This window comes from Rhincodon typus, chromosome 15 (genome assembly GCF_021869965.1).
Source record: "Rhincodon typus isolate 14 chromosome 15, sRhiTyp1.1, whole genome shotgun sequence".
Lineage (NCBI taxonomy): Eukaryota > Metazoa > Chordata > Chondrichthyes > Orectolobiformes > Rhincodontidae > Rhincodon > Rhincodon typus.
In genome coordinates, this window is record NC_063346.1 from 52,541,656 (window position 1) to 52,555,413 (window position 13,758).

At 40.1% G+C, this 13,758-nt stretch overlaps 1 protein-coding gene across 1 annotated transcript in view; it reads left to right on the forward strand.

Annotated features, from left to right (window-relative positions):
* Positions 1–7,277, forward strand: part of mmp15b (matrix metallopeptidase 15b) — a 50,042-nt gene extending 42,765 nt beyond the window's left edge. Inside the window, exon 8 of the mRNA XM_048605811.1 lies at positions 2,272–7,277. Coding sequence (XP_048461768.1) covers positions 2,272–2,705 — 434 coding nt within the window. The 3' untranslated portion in view covers positions 2,706–7,277. The remainder of the gene's footprint in view (positions 1–2,271) is intronic.
* The last annotated feature ends 6,481 nt before the right edge of the window (positions 7,278–13,758 follow it).

The following is a 13,758-nucleotide window of genomic DNA, read 5'->3' on the forward strand; positions in this document are numbered from 1 at the left end:
ATTGAATTCCAACATTTGCCAACATGTGGTATTTGAACCCAGGTCCCCAGAACATTACCTGGGCCTCCGGATTGACAGTCAAACGATAATACCACTAAGCAATAGCCTTCCCCATTTGTGATTTATGTCTTGGAGATGGTGGACAGATGCACCCCATGTCCACAGACTTTGACATCCGTCATGTGCCAATCTGTAAGGACCCTTCAGGCACATCTTTGATTCACTTACATGTGGCTTCTGCATTTTTGCACTTTAATGCTGTATCGCAGTCCTTGCTATAGCAAGAACACTGTGCGCTCAGGGACATGTGCCCAGATCATGACTGGGCCTGGCTGCATCTCTTGGCTCTTAGCTTGCTCTTATAGTGCTTACTCAGTCTGAGCCTATCTGGGTGTTAACAGCGTTCCTGCCGTGCATCGCCTTTTCTTGCTTTTTTGTGCTTTGTCCCCTCAGGCAGAGATACCAGGCTCACAGTACAGCTCTCTTGCCTTGTCATTTTGTGCAAGTAGAAAACTAAGAAACTTGTCATAGTTATCAGCAGACCTTAGCCAAGTCAAGGAGGATAGTCTATGCTCAGAGGTGGTGGAGCAATAATTCGAGGGCAGCCTCCAATGCCAAATGAGGCCCTTCTTGGAATGGTCAAAGTCAGAATCTCATAAGGAATGAGGAGCTAAATATCGGGCAGCACTGCACCTGTCTTGAATCTTCCTGCCCTGTTGTGGCTGTTCCCTCCTTGAATGAAAGAGAAAGGCTAATATTAACAGAGATTAGATTTGGTGGATCAGCTGTGACATTTGGTAGGTCATTTATCTCTGTTGATAGCTGGTTTGCAGTGCAGAGTGACACCAACAGCAGGGTGACACCAACGTCCTTCTCAATGTCACCTCTTGCCTGAGCTGTGGTGACCCTTGGGATAAACCCACCACCAGTTGGCTCTCTGTATTGAGAGAGCAACGTATTGATTCTTTAGGACTATGGTGATTGCACATTTGGTGCTGATGGAGACTTGTACGAAGAGAGTGAATAAGCAGCGTAGAAGGCATACAGGGTGCCAGAGATTGTTGAGAGCAAGTGAGGAGAGATATTGCAAGCAGCTGTGAGAGTGGTAGACCATGAACCTAAATGAGATGTGGGTATAGTAGCACAGATCGAGTAAGTATGAGTCATTCGGAAAGCAGATTGATGAGCCTTACCCTGTGGAATGGCGAAAGACATTGACCTTCTTCTTTTAGTGCTAGGCATTCCTCCAAATATCTTTAACCTGATGGCAATCTCAAACTCAGCTGGCATTGTCTGATATCGTGACTATCACTGTTGGTCCTGGGGTGAGGAAGGAAGTTCCATGGCAGCACTGTCCCATCTTTCACAACCTCCTGAACTGTGCCCACAAAGTGGGATTTCAGTTTCCCCCTGTCTCCCATGCCTTGAGCAAATATCAGGAACCATATAGGGTGGCCCTGGACTGAATGCTTGACTGGGTGCACAACAGGCCTGTGGTGATGGCATGGATACAGAGGATGCCAGTGAATTCCAGGATGTCTGGTGAATAGTGAGTTGTTCTAGGACTGGGGCATGGTGAGATAGGGTGAAAATGGGACGCGAGATACTCCATAGGGGCAGGATTGCTAATTAGTGTGGTGAGATTTTTTAGGATGGAGTGAGATAATTCGCTAAGCCTTGCAGCCACCACTCTCTTAAAAAAAACTTGATGCAACTCTGACTTGGCCAAAGAAGCGTAAGATCCAGCTTAGTTAGTGCTTTATAATAAGTTTACTATGCCTAAATACAGTTTGGACTGTTCTGTTACTCTGAATAACCCTTAGTGATTGCTGCATTTCATTATGACCCAATTAACTTGTGTTGCTATCTATAGTAATTTATGTATTTGCACTCACAAAACCTTTTGCTTTTCAGTCCTATATAAATTTTTCTTTTACAAGTAACATGTACCCTCTTTACTTACAAAAATTAAAATATCTCAATTATCTGTTGGAATTCAGTTGCCTTGTCCGCGGAAATACAATGTCATTCTGTAATTTTTTTAATGGCATCTTGTAATTATTTGCAGCCCTCTGCAGCATTTACGAACCATCACTATCCCAAATTGATGTCATCTACAAATATGGTTGTGTTTTTGATTGTCTAATTTGTCAAAAACATAATGACCATCAATACATAAAATAACTATCCAGTAAAAATACTGAATTAATTAATTATGCAGCATTTTTATTGCAATGTAATTTCTAAAACTATTTATATTTTGATTGACAGCTTACACGCATTTTTACAAAGGTACCAAATACTGGAAGTTTAACAACCAGTTGCTGAGAACAGAACCTGGTTATCCAAAATCCATTCTTCGTGACTGGATGGGATGCCATCAGGATGGTGAACCTGGTTTTGATGAAAAGGAGCCTACTTTTGATATTGATGATTTTGATGATGCTAATGATATTGATGATGAGGATGATAAAGAAGGTGAGACCACGGAAGAGGAGGACAAAAAGAGGGAAGAAGAAGTGGATATCCATATTAATATCCCCGTGGATGACTATACTAGAACAATGAATATAGTAATTGTCATTGTTCCACTAATTCTGCTGCTCTGCATTTTGGGATTGATCTATGCCATTCTCCAGCTGCAAAAGAAAGGAACACCAAGACTCTTGCTGTACTGTAAACGGTCAATGCAGGAATGGGTTTGACTCTCTCATTGGTGCTGTTACTAGATGGCTCACAGTTGGGTCACAGTCATTGAGTCCAGGTGACATTACTTCTCAATTTTGTTATTTTACTTTATACAGTCCTGCTCAATGATGTTAAATAAGGCATTAACATAAGAAACATAGAGAATTTGAGGTATTTTGAAGTGGTGCCAGTGTTATTGGGTTAAAAGAATTTGTGATCTGGTTCCAAGGAATGCTTTCCAAACCTCTTTATCTCCAGACCCTTAAATTGTGCTGAGTGGGATGGTACAAAATTTTGAAGCCTGGCCTGAGTAAAAATTCCTATTGAGCTTCCAAGAGGAGTTTCACTGGCTGGAGATGATGAGCCACAAGGCACAAATCACTTGAAATAACTAATACCATATGTGTACATTATTCATTAGGATTAATTCATAAATAATTTTTATCCAACCCCACTGCTTTTAGTCCTCTGAAATATTTCCACTCCTGAGCTGAAGGAAGATTTTCTGCATATTGGCTAGAATCATCATAATTTGGTGATAGGACAACTGCTGATAACTACAGTGAGTCATAAAAAAAAGTATGTTCATTGGAGCAGGTTCAAAAGATTGCCTTGTTTCTTCATACCTTAGAATTGTTGCAGTTACACTAATTATATCCAGAGAGCTTTAATAAAACCGCTGTATAATTGGGAGATATATGTAATTCCATTGCATCTTTGTAAGTTACTTAGTGTAACTTACCGTAAGCACTTGGAAATTGTCATTTACTCTCCTATTACTTAGACTTAGCTGATTCTATGAGATGTCCTGTCAATATTATGACTCTAGTATGGTTACACTTGTTCTACTGAAAGAAGGTCATTCTGTTTCACTCTTTTTTAGTAGAGGACCAAAGAACTTTATCAATTTATTTTTAAAGCTTTGCACTTGTGCCTTTCCTACAAGTTGGGTTGTTGTTGCCATTAAAGCATCACAAAAATGGTTTACCAGAAGTCCTGGCTTACCTTCTCAGGCTGAAAGCAGGGTCTCCTTGACAGTAACCTAACTCTGGGCTGGAATCTAGAGGCTGATGCCTGCTGATTGCAGACTTGTCTCTCCTGGTGAAAGACTAAAACCTGCTGATTACAGTCATTCTTACAAGCTAGATCGAGGCAGAGTTCTAACTGGATAGAGGTAACTGTTAAAAATTCCCATTATGGATAGTGTACATTCTGATTGCTGTTTCATCTGTAGAATATGTTGTACATAAAGAGTGAAGCTGTCCTTGTTAGCACTTTGAATCTATTAAACGACCTGTCTCTGGATTGGAGGCAGAAATGCAATAGAATGGGGATAATCAGTTAGTGGAGGATATTTCATGAGGATAATCTGTCAGCTGATTGGCTTTGATTTAAGAAGAATTTGTGTATAAGAACATAATGAATGCCTGAGGAATAGGCTTGTCTTGTAGCCTTTATTTCAACACCTGCTACAAAAAGGTCATCAAGGTTGCCCTAAAATATAGTAAGAGTTAACTTTCACCTTTAACTTTTAATGAGCTGCAGGAAGTCTTATGATGTGTTGTTTCTTCATTATTTATTCACAATTCCCTCAATGAAATTATAGAGACCCCTGGATGAAATTATGGAGATACACAGGAGTCAGGTTAGATATGCAGTCAACAAAAGTGAACTCTATCTGTTTGTCTCCTCTGAAGACTATTGATACAATTTCTATCTGCCAGTCCAGTAGTAAGAGTTGGATGATCCAAAATTTCCTCCACTTTTCTTCCAATAAATCTGAAAACATTTTCAGCAGCTGATGATACCTACATGTCCACTAGCCTCTGTAGTTGCACATTAGTCTAAATCAGCCCATGTAGAACTTTGCTGCATTGCTCAACTCAATTATTAAAACTACCACTATATATACTGCACCTCTTGCACCTTCACTTCCTATTCTAGTCCACAACTTGGTCACATCTAATGTTTTCCAGCCAGTTTTCTTGTTTTCAACTTGAACAAAATACAACATATTTAGAACTCTATGGTTTGCATTCTGCATGCAAGAATTCTTCATTTGCATCATTCCAGCCTTTTCTAAAGTCTCTTAGCTTGCCATGCTCAAAGAATATTGACTTCAACATTGTAATGCTTTACTTCAAATCCATAGCTCCCTCCCACATTTCCTGCTTCCATTTAAACTTCCCAAAACACACTTCTCTCCAATTTTTTTGTTTTCTGTGCTTTTGAGTATGTCATTGGACACTTTCAGCTGTGATCGTTCTCCTCCTACTTCTCTTCTTGCCTTCCAAACCTCTGAAACTGATTCTGTTTGTGCATTTTCTCTTTCAGCAGATTTTAACAGTCACATTTTGTAATGTCAAACACGTCATAATTATTTTTCTTTTCATGAGGATCATTAAAGAAATGTAATTATTGATTGTTGCGTTAACTAGGTATCCAGAAGGTTTTTTTACAGAGTAATGCCCAAGAACCTGCAACAAAGTGATGAAAGTTCAATGTAAAACCTGGAAATGATTAAGAAAGTGGTTAGTGGTTAGGAAGCAGCACATATTTGTTAGCAGATTTTTATTGAGTACACCAGTGAGGGTGGGTGGTGAAGGGAAGAAGGGTCCCTACCCAAAATGTTAACTTCCCTGCTCTTCTGATGCTGCCTGCCCTGCTGTGTTTTTCCAACTCTATATTGTATTATCTCTGACTCCAGTATCTGCAGTTCTTGCTATCTCTGAGGGAAACAGTTATTGTTTTGTATAGCCAATAGGATCTGTACTGGAATTCCTTCTGTTTTAAGTAAAATCTAAATGCTAATACATCAAAAATGAAAAAAAAACTGCAGAATCAGGTGATGCAATCAATATTAGTGAGGCAGTCAAGAATGAGCTGGATAAATCTTTAATTGGTAATAATATCATGGTGAAATCATGTGCAGATAAATGTTAGTTATTGCACACCAGAAAGGAAATGATTGATACACCATGAATTATATTGGCATATCTAAGGATGAAACTGGAAGACACCCGTGGTTGTCTGTAGAGTTGCCATTTGATGTTAAATAATATTAAAGCAATTAAAATTTTGAGCTTTTTACAGGATAAGTCAGAAAAAATAATTAAGCTATTAATATGTACAGCACTTCGGTCAAAATCTAGAGTTCCTTAAAAAGATATTTAAATCCCCTAGCTGGTGCATAGAAGATCCTTGAAGCATGTAGCTAATGCCAGAGAAATGGAGTTATAAGGGAACCCTATAGAAACATTATTTCTTCAGCCTTGACGGGAGCTGACTGAGAGGTGAGCTTAAGGACAATATAAAATGATAAAGTTTGGAACTTTACCAAGTTAAACTAACAAAAGGGAAACAAAACACAGATGCGGTCTTCAAAAGGTAAATTTGGGTCTAATGTGTGGAAGTTCTTTTGTAGAATAATCAATATTTGAAATGGATTTCCAGGCAAGGCAGCCAAAACTTTGGAGTCATTAAGAGACAGTTGAAAGATGTGATTAGAATTGCAGATATTTCCATATGCTCAACCCAATGGCCTCGCTTTTCTGTAATGCCTTTGTGCCTTTGGAATCGTACATTTCAGTTTCAGGGCAGCCAGTCACATGTTGCATTTTGTCATAAGGTGTAGGGAGACTGAAGAAAGATGTTCTCTCTTGGATAATGACCAGATGTTGTGGATTATTACAGGGTCACAGCTTATGTTTTAGATTTGTTCAAACTGTCCACTGAAAGCCTTGGTTGGCTGATCCAAAACAAAATGGGTGACAGTTCTGATCAGGACACTCCAAGATCACGCTGGGTCCGTATGTCACACTGCAAGTGACTTTATGTTAAGTATTTATAAAAAGTGGGAGCATCTAACAGTCTTTCTCTTCATTCTATCCAAACTGTTAGAGGTTGCGGTTTAAAGTCTAAAACTTTCAGAATCACGACTTAAATGCTCAATTAGAATCAGACTTATTTTTTGGAGGGTATCTGTTTAATCAGTCCATAATAGTGTGGTGATTTCAAGGTATCTTTTGAAATTGGTGCTAATTTCCAATAATGGGAAGGTATCCAACAGTGACTTCATTCAGGGTATTACAATGTGATCTGGGCAGCTAACAGTGTATTTTGTACATAGTACAGCTAGGCAGTCATACATTACGTTTGTATTGCGGGTATTTACAAGACAATAATAACTAATTAAATATGGGAGCATCACCACTGAACTCTTTTTGTTGTCCAACACAGGCTTCTGCACTTGTGTAAATCAGCCATTACAGTGATGGTGTACAAACATGGCTAAGCTGCAATAATGACTGTCACTCAATGTTCCTAGAAATCATGCAGTTTGGAAACAAATGTTATACATATGGTTATACTTTAAAATAGCATCATGTATTTAGAGTTTCTGATGCTCATTTTTAAATTGGTTCATGCTGGGCGTGTGTTAAAATTAAATGCCACAAATGAAACTTCCTGCTCCTGCAGTGACTGGTCAATTGCTTCTTTCATGTTTTGTGAGAATGCATAGTGACACAACATGTATTTGCTCATTCATAACACCAGAATGACAAATCATTCTTATCTATAACACAGTGTGTGGGCAATAAATTGCAATTGTGGTTCACAGCAAAGTAAGTATCCAGAAACAGGATTGTGTCTTTTCTGATCTGAAACTTAAAACCTTATTCATTTCATAGAACAGCATGCCATAAGGCAAAACTATTACCTTTGGCAAGGTGTAAAACAATTGAAATTCACAATTTGCTCATCATGATTCTTCTCTGTCAGACAGAAAATAGAATGCTTTCAGTGTATTATTCAGGCTAAAACTGGCACAGGAAATATGACAACTCAGGGGTAAGACAGCACAATGAATAAATGTTAAACTGTTCTAAAAATTATAAGTACAATTTTTCTTTCAGAATCTTTCAGTCGAGGTTTTGATAAATATTGTTTGCTTGGATGGAACCTCTTCCACAGTTTAGCATGAAAATTAAATACACAGGGCACTGAAGTACAGAGAGGCCCCATTGTACCATTTTCTTTTCTAGGTCAGGGAATCTCAGCTTTTGCTACTGAGGTCCCACTCCTATGTTATAAGAAAATAAATGGACATCCTGTAACTGAACACAGGTATTTTATTTGTATGAAAATTAGTTAATAATTAAGGGTGTAAATAATTTTTTTATTTTTATTTTGCTTAAAATGAGTGAAAGATTGACTGCATGACCTCCAGTGTAGCAGTGAGGGGGAGCTGCATTGAACGAAGTTAGAAACTGAAGATGTGAAAAATGAACTGTGATGTCCTGCCAACATTCCCCAGGACATTACCATTGACTTTGTATAACTCCTGCCCTGATTTCCCTTCCCAAAATGCAGCACCTCACATTTATTAAAATTAAACTCCGTCTGCCACTCCTTGGCCCATTGGCCCAGATAATCAAGATCCCATTGTACTCTGAGGTAACTTTCTACGCTGTCCACTACACCTCCAATTTTGATGTCATCTGCAAACTTTCTAACCATATCTCCTATGTTCACATCCAAAACATTTATATAAATGATGAAAAGCAGTGGACCCAGCATCAATCCTTGTGGCACACTACTGGTCACAGGCCTCCAGTCTGAAAAGCAACCCTCCACCACCACCCTCTGCTGTCCTTGCCATTCTAAGTGGAACAGACAATGGGTTTGGAAGTTGCTGTCAAATTTTAATATAATTCCTTTATTCCCCAATCCCATTAACTTACAATGTTTCTGGTATCGATTCCCAGAGAAATTATAAGCTTTTTTGTTGCTGTGAGAACCACCCCACTGGTATCTCAGGCCGTGAGCATCTTCCACATCTTGCAGCTCAGTCCACACAGATAACAACTCCTGATGTGTTATTCTGCTAGCTGGGGAGGTTCGTGCTGAAGATGGGGTCTGGGACGTGTGTCAAATGGGGCTGTCTCTAGAATAAGTGTTCAGTATTTTAGTTTACAGCGAAAGAAATCAACTCAAAATCAAAAAGGAACCTCAAATACTCTGAAATAGAAACAGAATTTTTTTGAAATATATAGAGCTATGGTAACTTGTAAACACACAGGATCCTGTTTCAGATGTGGACTTTCACTTCAGTAGATGAAGAATCTACACTTGAGATGTTAATATTTTCTGTCTTTACAGCTGCCAATGGAATTAATGTGGCCATAATTTTGTAGAAAAGCAATTCAGAACTGGGTACCCATGAGACACAATGGCTCATCAGCAACCACAGAATTGTATTCAGTCACAATCTGTAATCTCGTCAGTATATTCCTGACTCTAACATTATCACCATGCCAGTGGACCAGGTCTGATTCGATGAAGTGCAAAAAGGGTCGGCTTGTCAACTAGTATAACTATAACACAGGATTACTTGTGTCCCAGCAATAGAAGCTGCAGGCAATAAATAGACAAACAGGAGACCGGAAGAACACAGCAAACCAGGCAGCATCTTGAGGAAAAGTCAACATTTCGGGTATTACCCTTCTTCAGGACTGAATGTGGGAGTAGGGAGAGCTGCAGATAAAGTGGGGGGAAGGGTAGCAGAATGATAGTGATAGGTAGAAACTGGTAGTAGGTACCTTGGATACTTTGGATATTCCAGCATCTGCAGTTTTTTTGTCTCTATGCAATAAATACAACTAGGTGATCTCAAAACCAATTGATCAACACTAAGCTGTGCAGTCCTGCCACATCTGGCCCTGAATGGTGATGGTCAATTAAACAACTAGTTGGAGGAGGCGATTCCATAAATATCCCCACCCCCAATTATGAGGGAGGCCAATTCATCAGTACAAAGGTCAAGCATTTGCATTCATCTTCAACTCAGCTAGAAGTGATGACTGCATGATCCAATGCAACGGAGGTCCCCAGTTCCTTTGATGTAGGTATTTGGATTATAATCCTTATGACGAATGGACACTATAACGGTTATGGGCCCTGACAACATTTGGCAAATGTACTGAGGACTTGTGCTCCAGAACTAGACATGGTCCTGCCAAGCTGCTCCAGCATACCTACAACACAGGCATCTACTCCAGCAATCCAGATGCCCAAGTCACTGCTTTGTGGACAAAGGCTAAATAATAAATCTGGAATTGATAGCTCATCTCAGTTTCAGCCTCGGAAGTCACTAAATTCAAAGCCAATTATAATCAGACAACAGATGTTGGCCTTGCTGGTGACACACACATCCTATTAAAGAATAAAAAAGTGTGAAAGTGACTGCCCTTAACATCAAGGCAGCATTCTGACTCCACTACAAACCAACCAACTCCCACAGTTACCTTGACTATACATCTTCACTCCCTGCTTCCTATAAAGAGTCTATTCCATTCTTCTAGTTCCTCCGTCCCTAAAGTAAACTGCCTCTCTCACTTGGAGTCTTATGCCCAGCGCTGGCATTCCTGATGCTGTTTCTCATACACACATACACACACACCCACCTCTGGTCCAGGAAGATCTGATTTAACCTGGTGGAGTATCTTCTTCCCATTAGCAACTCTGCTGGAGCTGTCACTGTAATTGCGTGAGGGGTGGCCCTATAATCAAACAGGAACTGGAACAATTTGGTATCAAGTGAAGCTGTAGGCTGTTTCTTTATACCTGCCTTTAAAGTTTGGGCTGCTCTTTCCACCAGACCAATGGACAATGGATTGTATGGAGATGTCCTTACATGCTGAATGCCATGCGACTTTAGAAAATACTCAACTTCCCTGCTGGTAAGTGATAGCCCTTTGTCTGTGACCGACACTTCTGGAAGTCCATGTATTGCAAAAGATGCTTGCAACTTTTCAATCTTTGTCCCCATGTTTGATGAATGAGCCCTATGCACATTTAACCACTTTGAATAGGAGTGAAAAGTATGATAGAATACTGCCCATTTGGATGACTGCAGCTCCAAGAACACTCAAGAAGCCCAATACTGTCCAGATAAAGGGTCCCTCTGGACAGACACCTCCTTTACCATCTTAAGTATTTACCCCCTCCACTACTGATACACAGTAGCCATAGTGTATGTTACCAGTAAGATGTGCAGCAACTCACCAAGTCCCCTTCAACAGCACAACAAAACCGGATATTCAGGCCATTCATCCCATCGAGTCTGCTCAATGAGATTGTGACTGATCTGATAACGTTGAACTCCACTTGCCTGCCTTTTCACCATAACCCTTACTAATAAAACATCTGTCTATCTCAACCTTGAATATATTTATCAGCCCAGCCTTGGCAGTCCTTTGTGGTAAAGAATTCCTCAGAATCACTATTCTCAAGAGAAGAAATTCCTCCTCGTCTCTGTCTTAAACGTGTGACTCTTTATTCTGAGGTTATGTCATCTGGTCCTGGACTGTCCCACAAGGGGAAACAACCACTCTGCATCTACCCTGTTAAATCTTCAAAGATATTAAGGCATAATTTTAAGTTGCAAGAGCAGGAGATTTTAGAAGGGATTCAAGGAAACTTTTGTTTTCACCTGAAGGGTGTTGGAAATGCACAGCCTGGGAGGTAGAAAACCTTACGTTATTTAAACTATACTTGATGAGCACTTGAAATGTCATCAAATATTTGGGCAGGTACATGAATAGGAAAGGTTTAGAGGGATACAGGCCAAACGCAGGCAAATGGGAGTAATTTAGTTTGGGAAGCTTCGTCGACATGGACAAGTTGGACCGAATGGTTTGTTTCCATGCTGTATGAGTCTATGACCCAATTTTCAAATCTGTGGAGCAAGTGCTGGAAAGTGGGTCAATTATAGGTGTACAGTAGCTTTTGTCAGTACAGACTTGATGGGGCTTCTTCTAAATTCCACTGAGTACAGGCCCACCCTCCGCGATCTCTCCTCATAAGACAGTTCCTCCATACCCCTTATCAGGCTGGTGAACCTTTCCCTGGACTGCTTCCATGCCAGTATATCTTTCCGTAGATAAGGGTCCCAAAACTATTCATAGTATTCCAACTGTGTATGACTGGTGCCTTGTATAGTTTTAGCAATAAAAGCCAACATTCCATTTGCCTTCCTTATTGCCCCCCGATAGGGGGTTGATTAGTCCAATTGGCTGGATGGCTGGTTTGTGATGCAGAAGGATACCAACAGGATGGGTTCAATTGCTGCACTGGCTGAGGTTACCATGAAAGAATCTCGATCTCAACCTCTGCCCTTACTTGAGGCATCGTGACCATCAGGTTAAAACCACCACCAGCAATGCTATGGTCCTCTGAGACTGTGGTGGTGACTTAACTAACCAACTGATGATTCATGTACAAAGACTCCCAAATCCTTCCTTTCAGTAACTTTCTACAGTCTTTCTCCATTTCAATAATATTCAAATCCTCTATTCTTCCTGCCTAAATACATTTTCACACATTATATTCCATCTACCAAGTTTTTGCCTACTCACTTTACCTATATATATTCCTGTACAGACTCTTTGCATCATCTTCCCCACTTGCCCGACCTGTGCCCTTTGTCACCTAGAAGGACAAGGGCAGCAGATGCATGGTAACATCACCAACTGCAGGTTCCATACCATTCTGTCTTGCAGTGATACCACCTTCCATTCACTATGTCTGGATCAAAATCCTAGAACTCCTTTCCTAACAGCAATGCATGTGTCCCTACACTGGATAGACTGCCGTGGTCAAGAAAGCAAAGCCAATTAGGGATAAGTAATAAATGGTGGCCCTGTCTTTGACACCCACAAACCATGAAGTAATAAAAAAAAGTTGGCACTCCTTTGAGATGGAAAGTGAACATTGGCCTAGTACAGGTTTGCAACAGCATTTGGTATAGTATTTTACAGGTAGCGGCTAATTAAAAGATTGCTGTCAGTGAGATGCCTTTGAATGCCGTGTGTTCCTTTTAACAGTGTTGGTGCCAGGCATACAGACATAGCTAAGTACCATTTCCACTGAGGGTGTCCCTCCATAGACCAGAATGTAGCCATAAAGGAGAATCCCACTCTCATCCCTGGACTGACAGTGGTGGTAATGTCACTGAGCTAGTAATCTAGAACCCGAGGCTAGTGTTTCTGGCAACATGAGTTTGAATCCCACAATGGCAGATGGTGAAATTTGAATTCAGTAAAAAGAATTTGGAATAAAAGAAAAGTTTAACTGCAGCCATGTAACCACTGCTGACTGTTGATTGTTGTAAAAACCCATTTGGTTCACCTCATGTTCTTTGGGAAGGAAATCTTTCATCCTTACCTTGTCTGAATTACATGTGATTCCAGACACAGCAATGTAGTTGACTCTCAACTGCTCTCTGGGCAAATAGGAATGGACAATAAATACTAGCCAACAGCAACGTCCATGTCTCATGAAACTGATGAGTCGGCAGGCTTAGTTGGTGGCACAGTCCCCACAACAAAAGCCACTCTAGAAGCTGGTATTATGCTGGTGCAGGTGGAAAGTGGGTAATAATTGGTCGGTTTTCCCACTGCTGATATGCCATCGTAGCCAGCAGGCATGAGGAGAGGACTCCCTCCTGGCACCTTCTGCTGTTATTTAAGGTCTCCCATCTCCCAACTTAGCTTCAGAGGGCTGGTAAGATCTAACAGTATGTATTTTCCAGCATATTCTATTTTTATTTCATAGTTCTAAATTTTATTTAGACTTTGCTGTGAACGCTGTATATATTACGTATGTGTGTAGGCTAATTACATAGAGTATAATACAATTCTAAGAATCAGAGCAATACAACAATTAATAACTCCATAAGACTTGAATGGAAATCAGGGTTGCTGAGCTGTGGCCAAGGAGACTAACTGGAGAATGGCTGGATCAGAAACTGTCTCAGCTTCCTGAAAGTATTCCGATCTTTAGTACTGGAAGCGTGGGATGGAGGACTGAACTGTTAAATAAGGATGTGCTTGTTCACAAATATTGTCCCAGGAAATGACTACTGCCATATTTCCTGTCCTTTCAAGCAAAGTTCCACCAAGTTCCCTAAATATATGTTTAATAATTAAATTACTGGAGCAAATATAGTAATAAAATAAGAATTGCTGACATTATCCTCCAGAGGTTGAAAATTGATGAAGATAACAG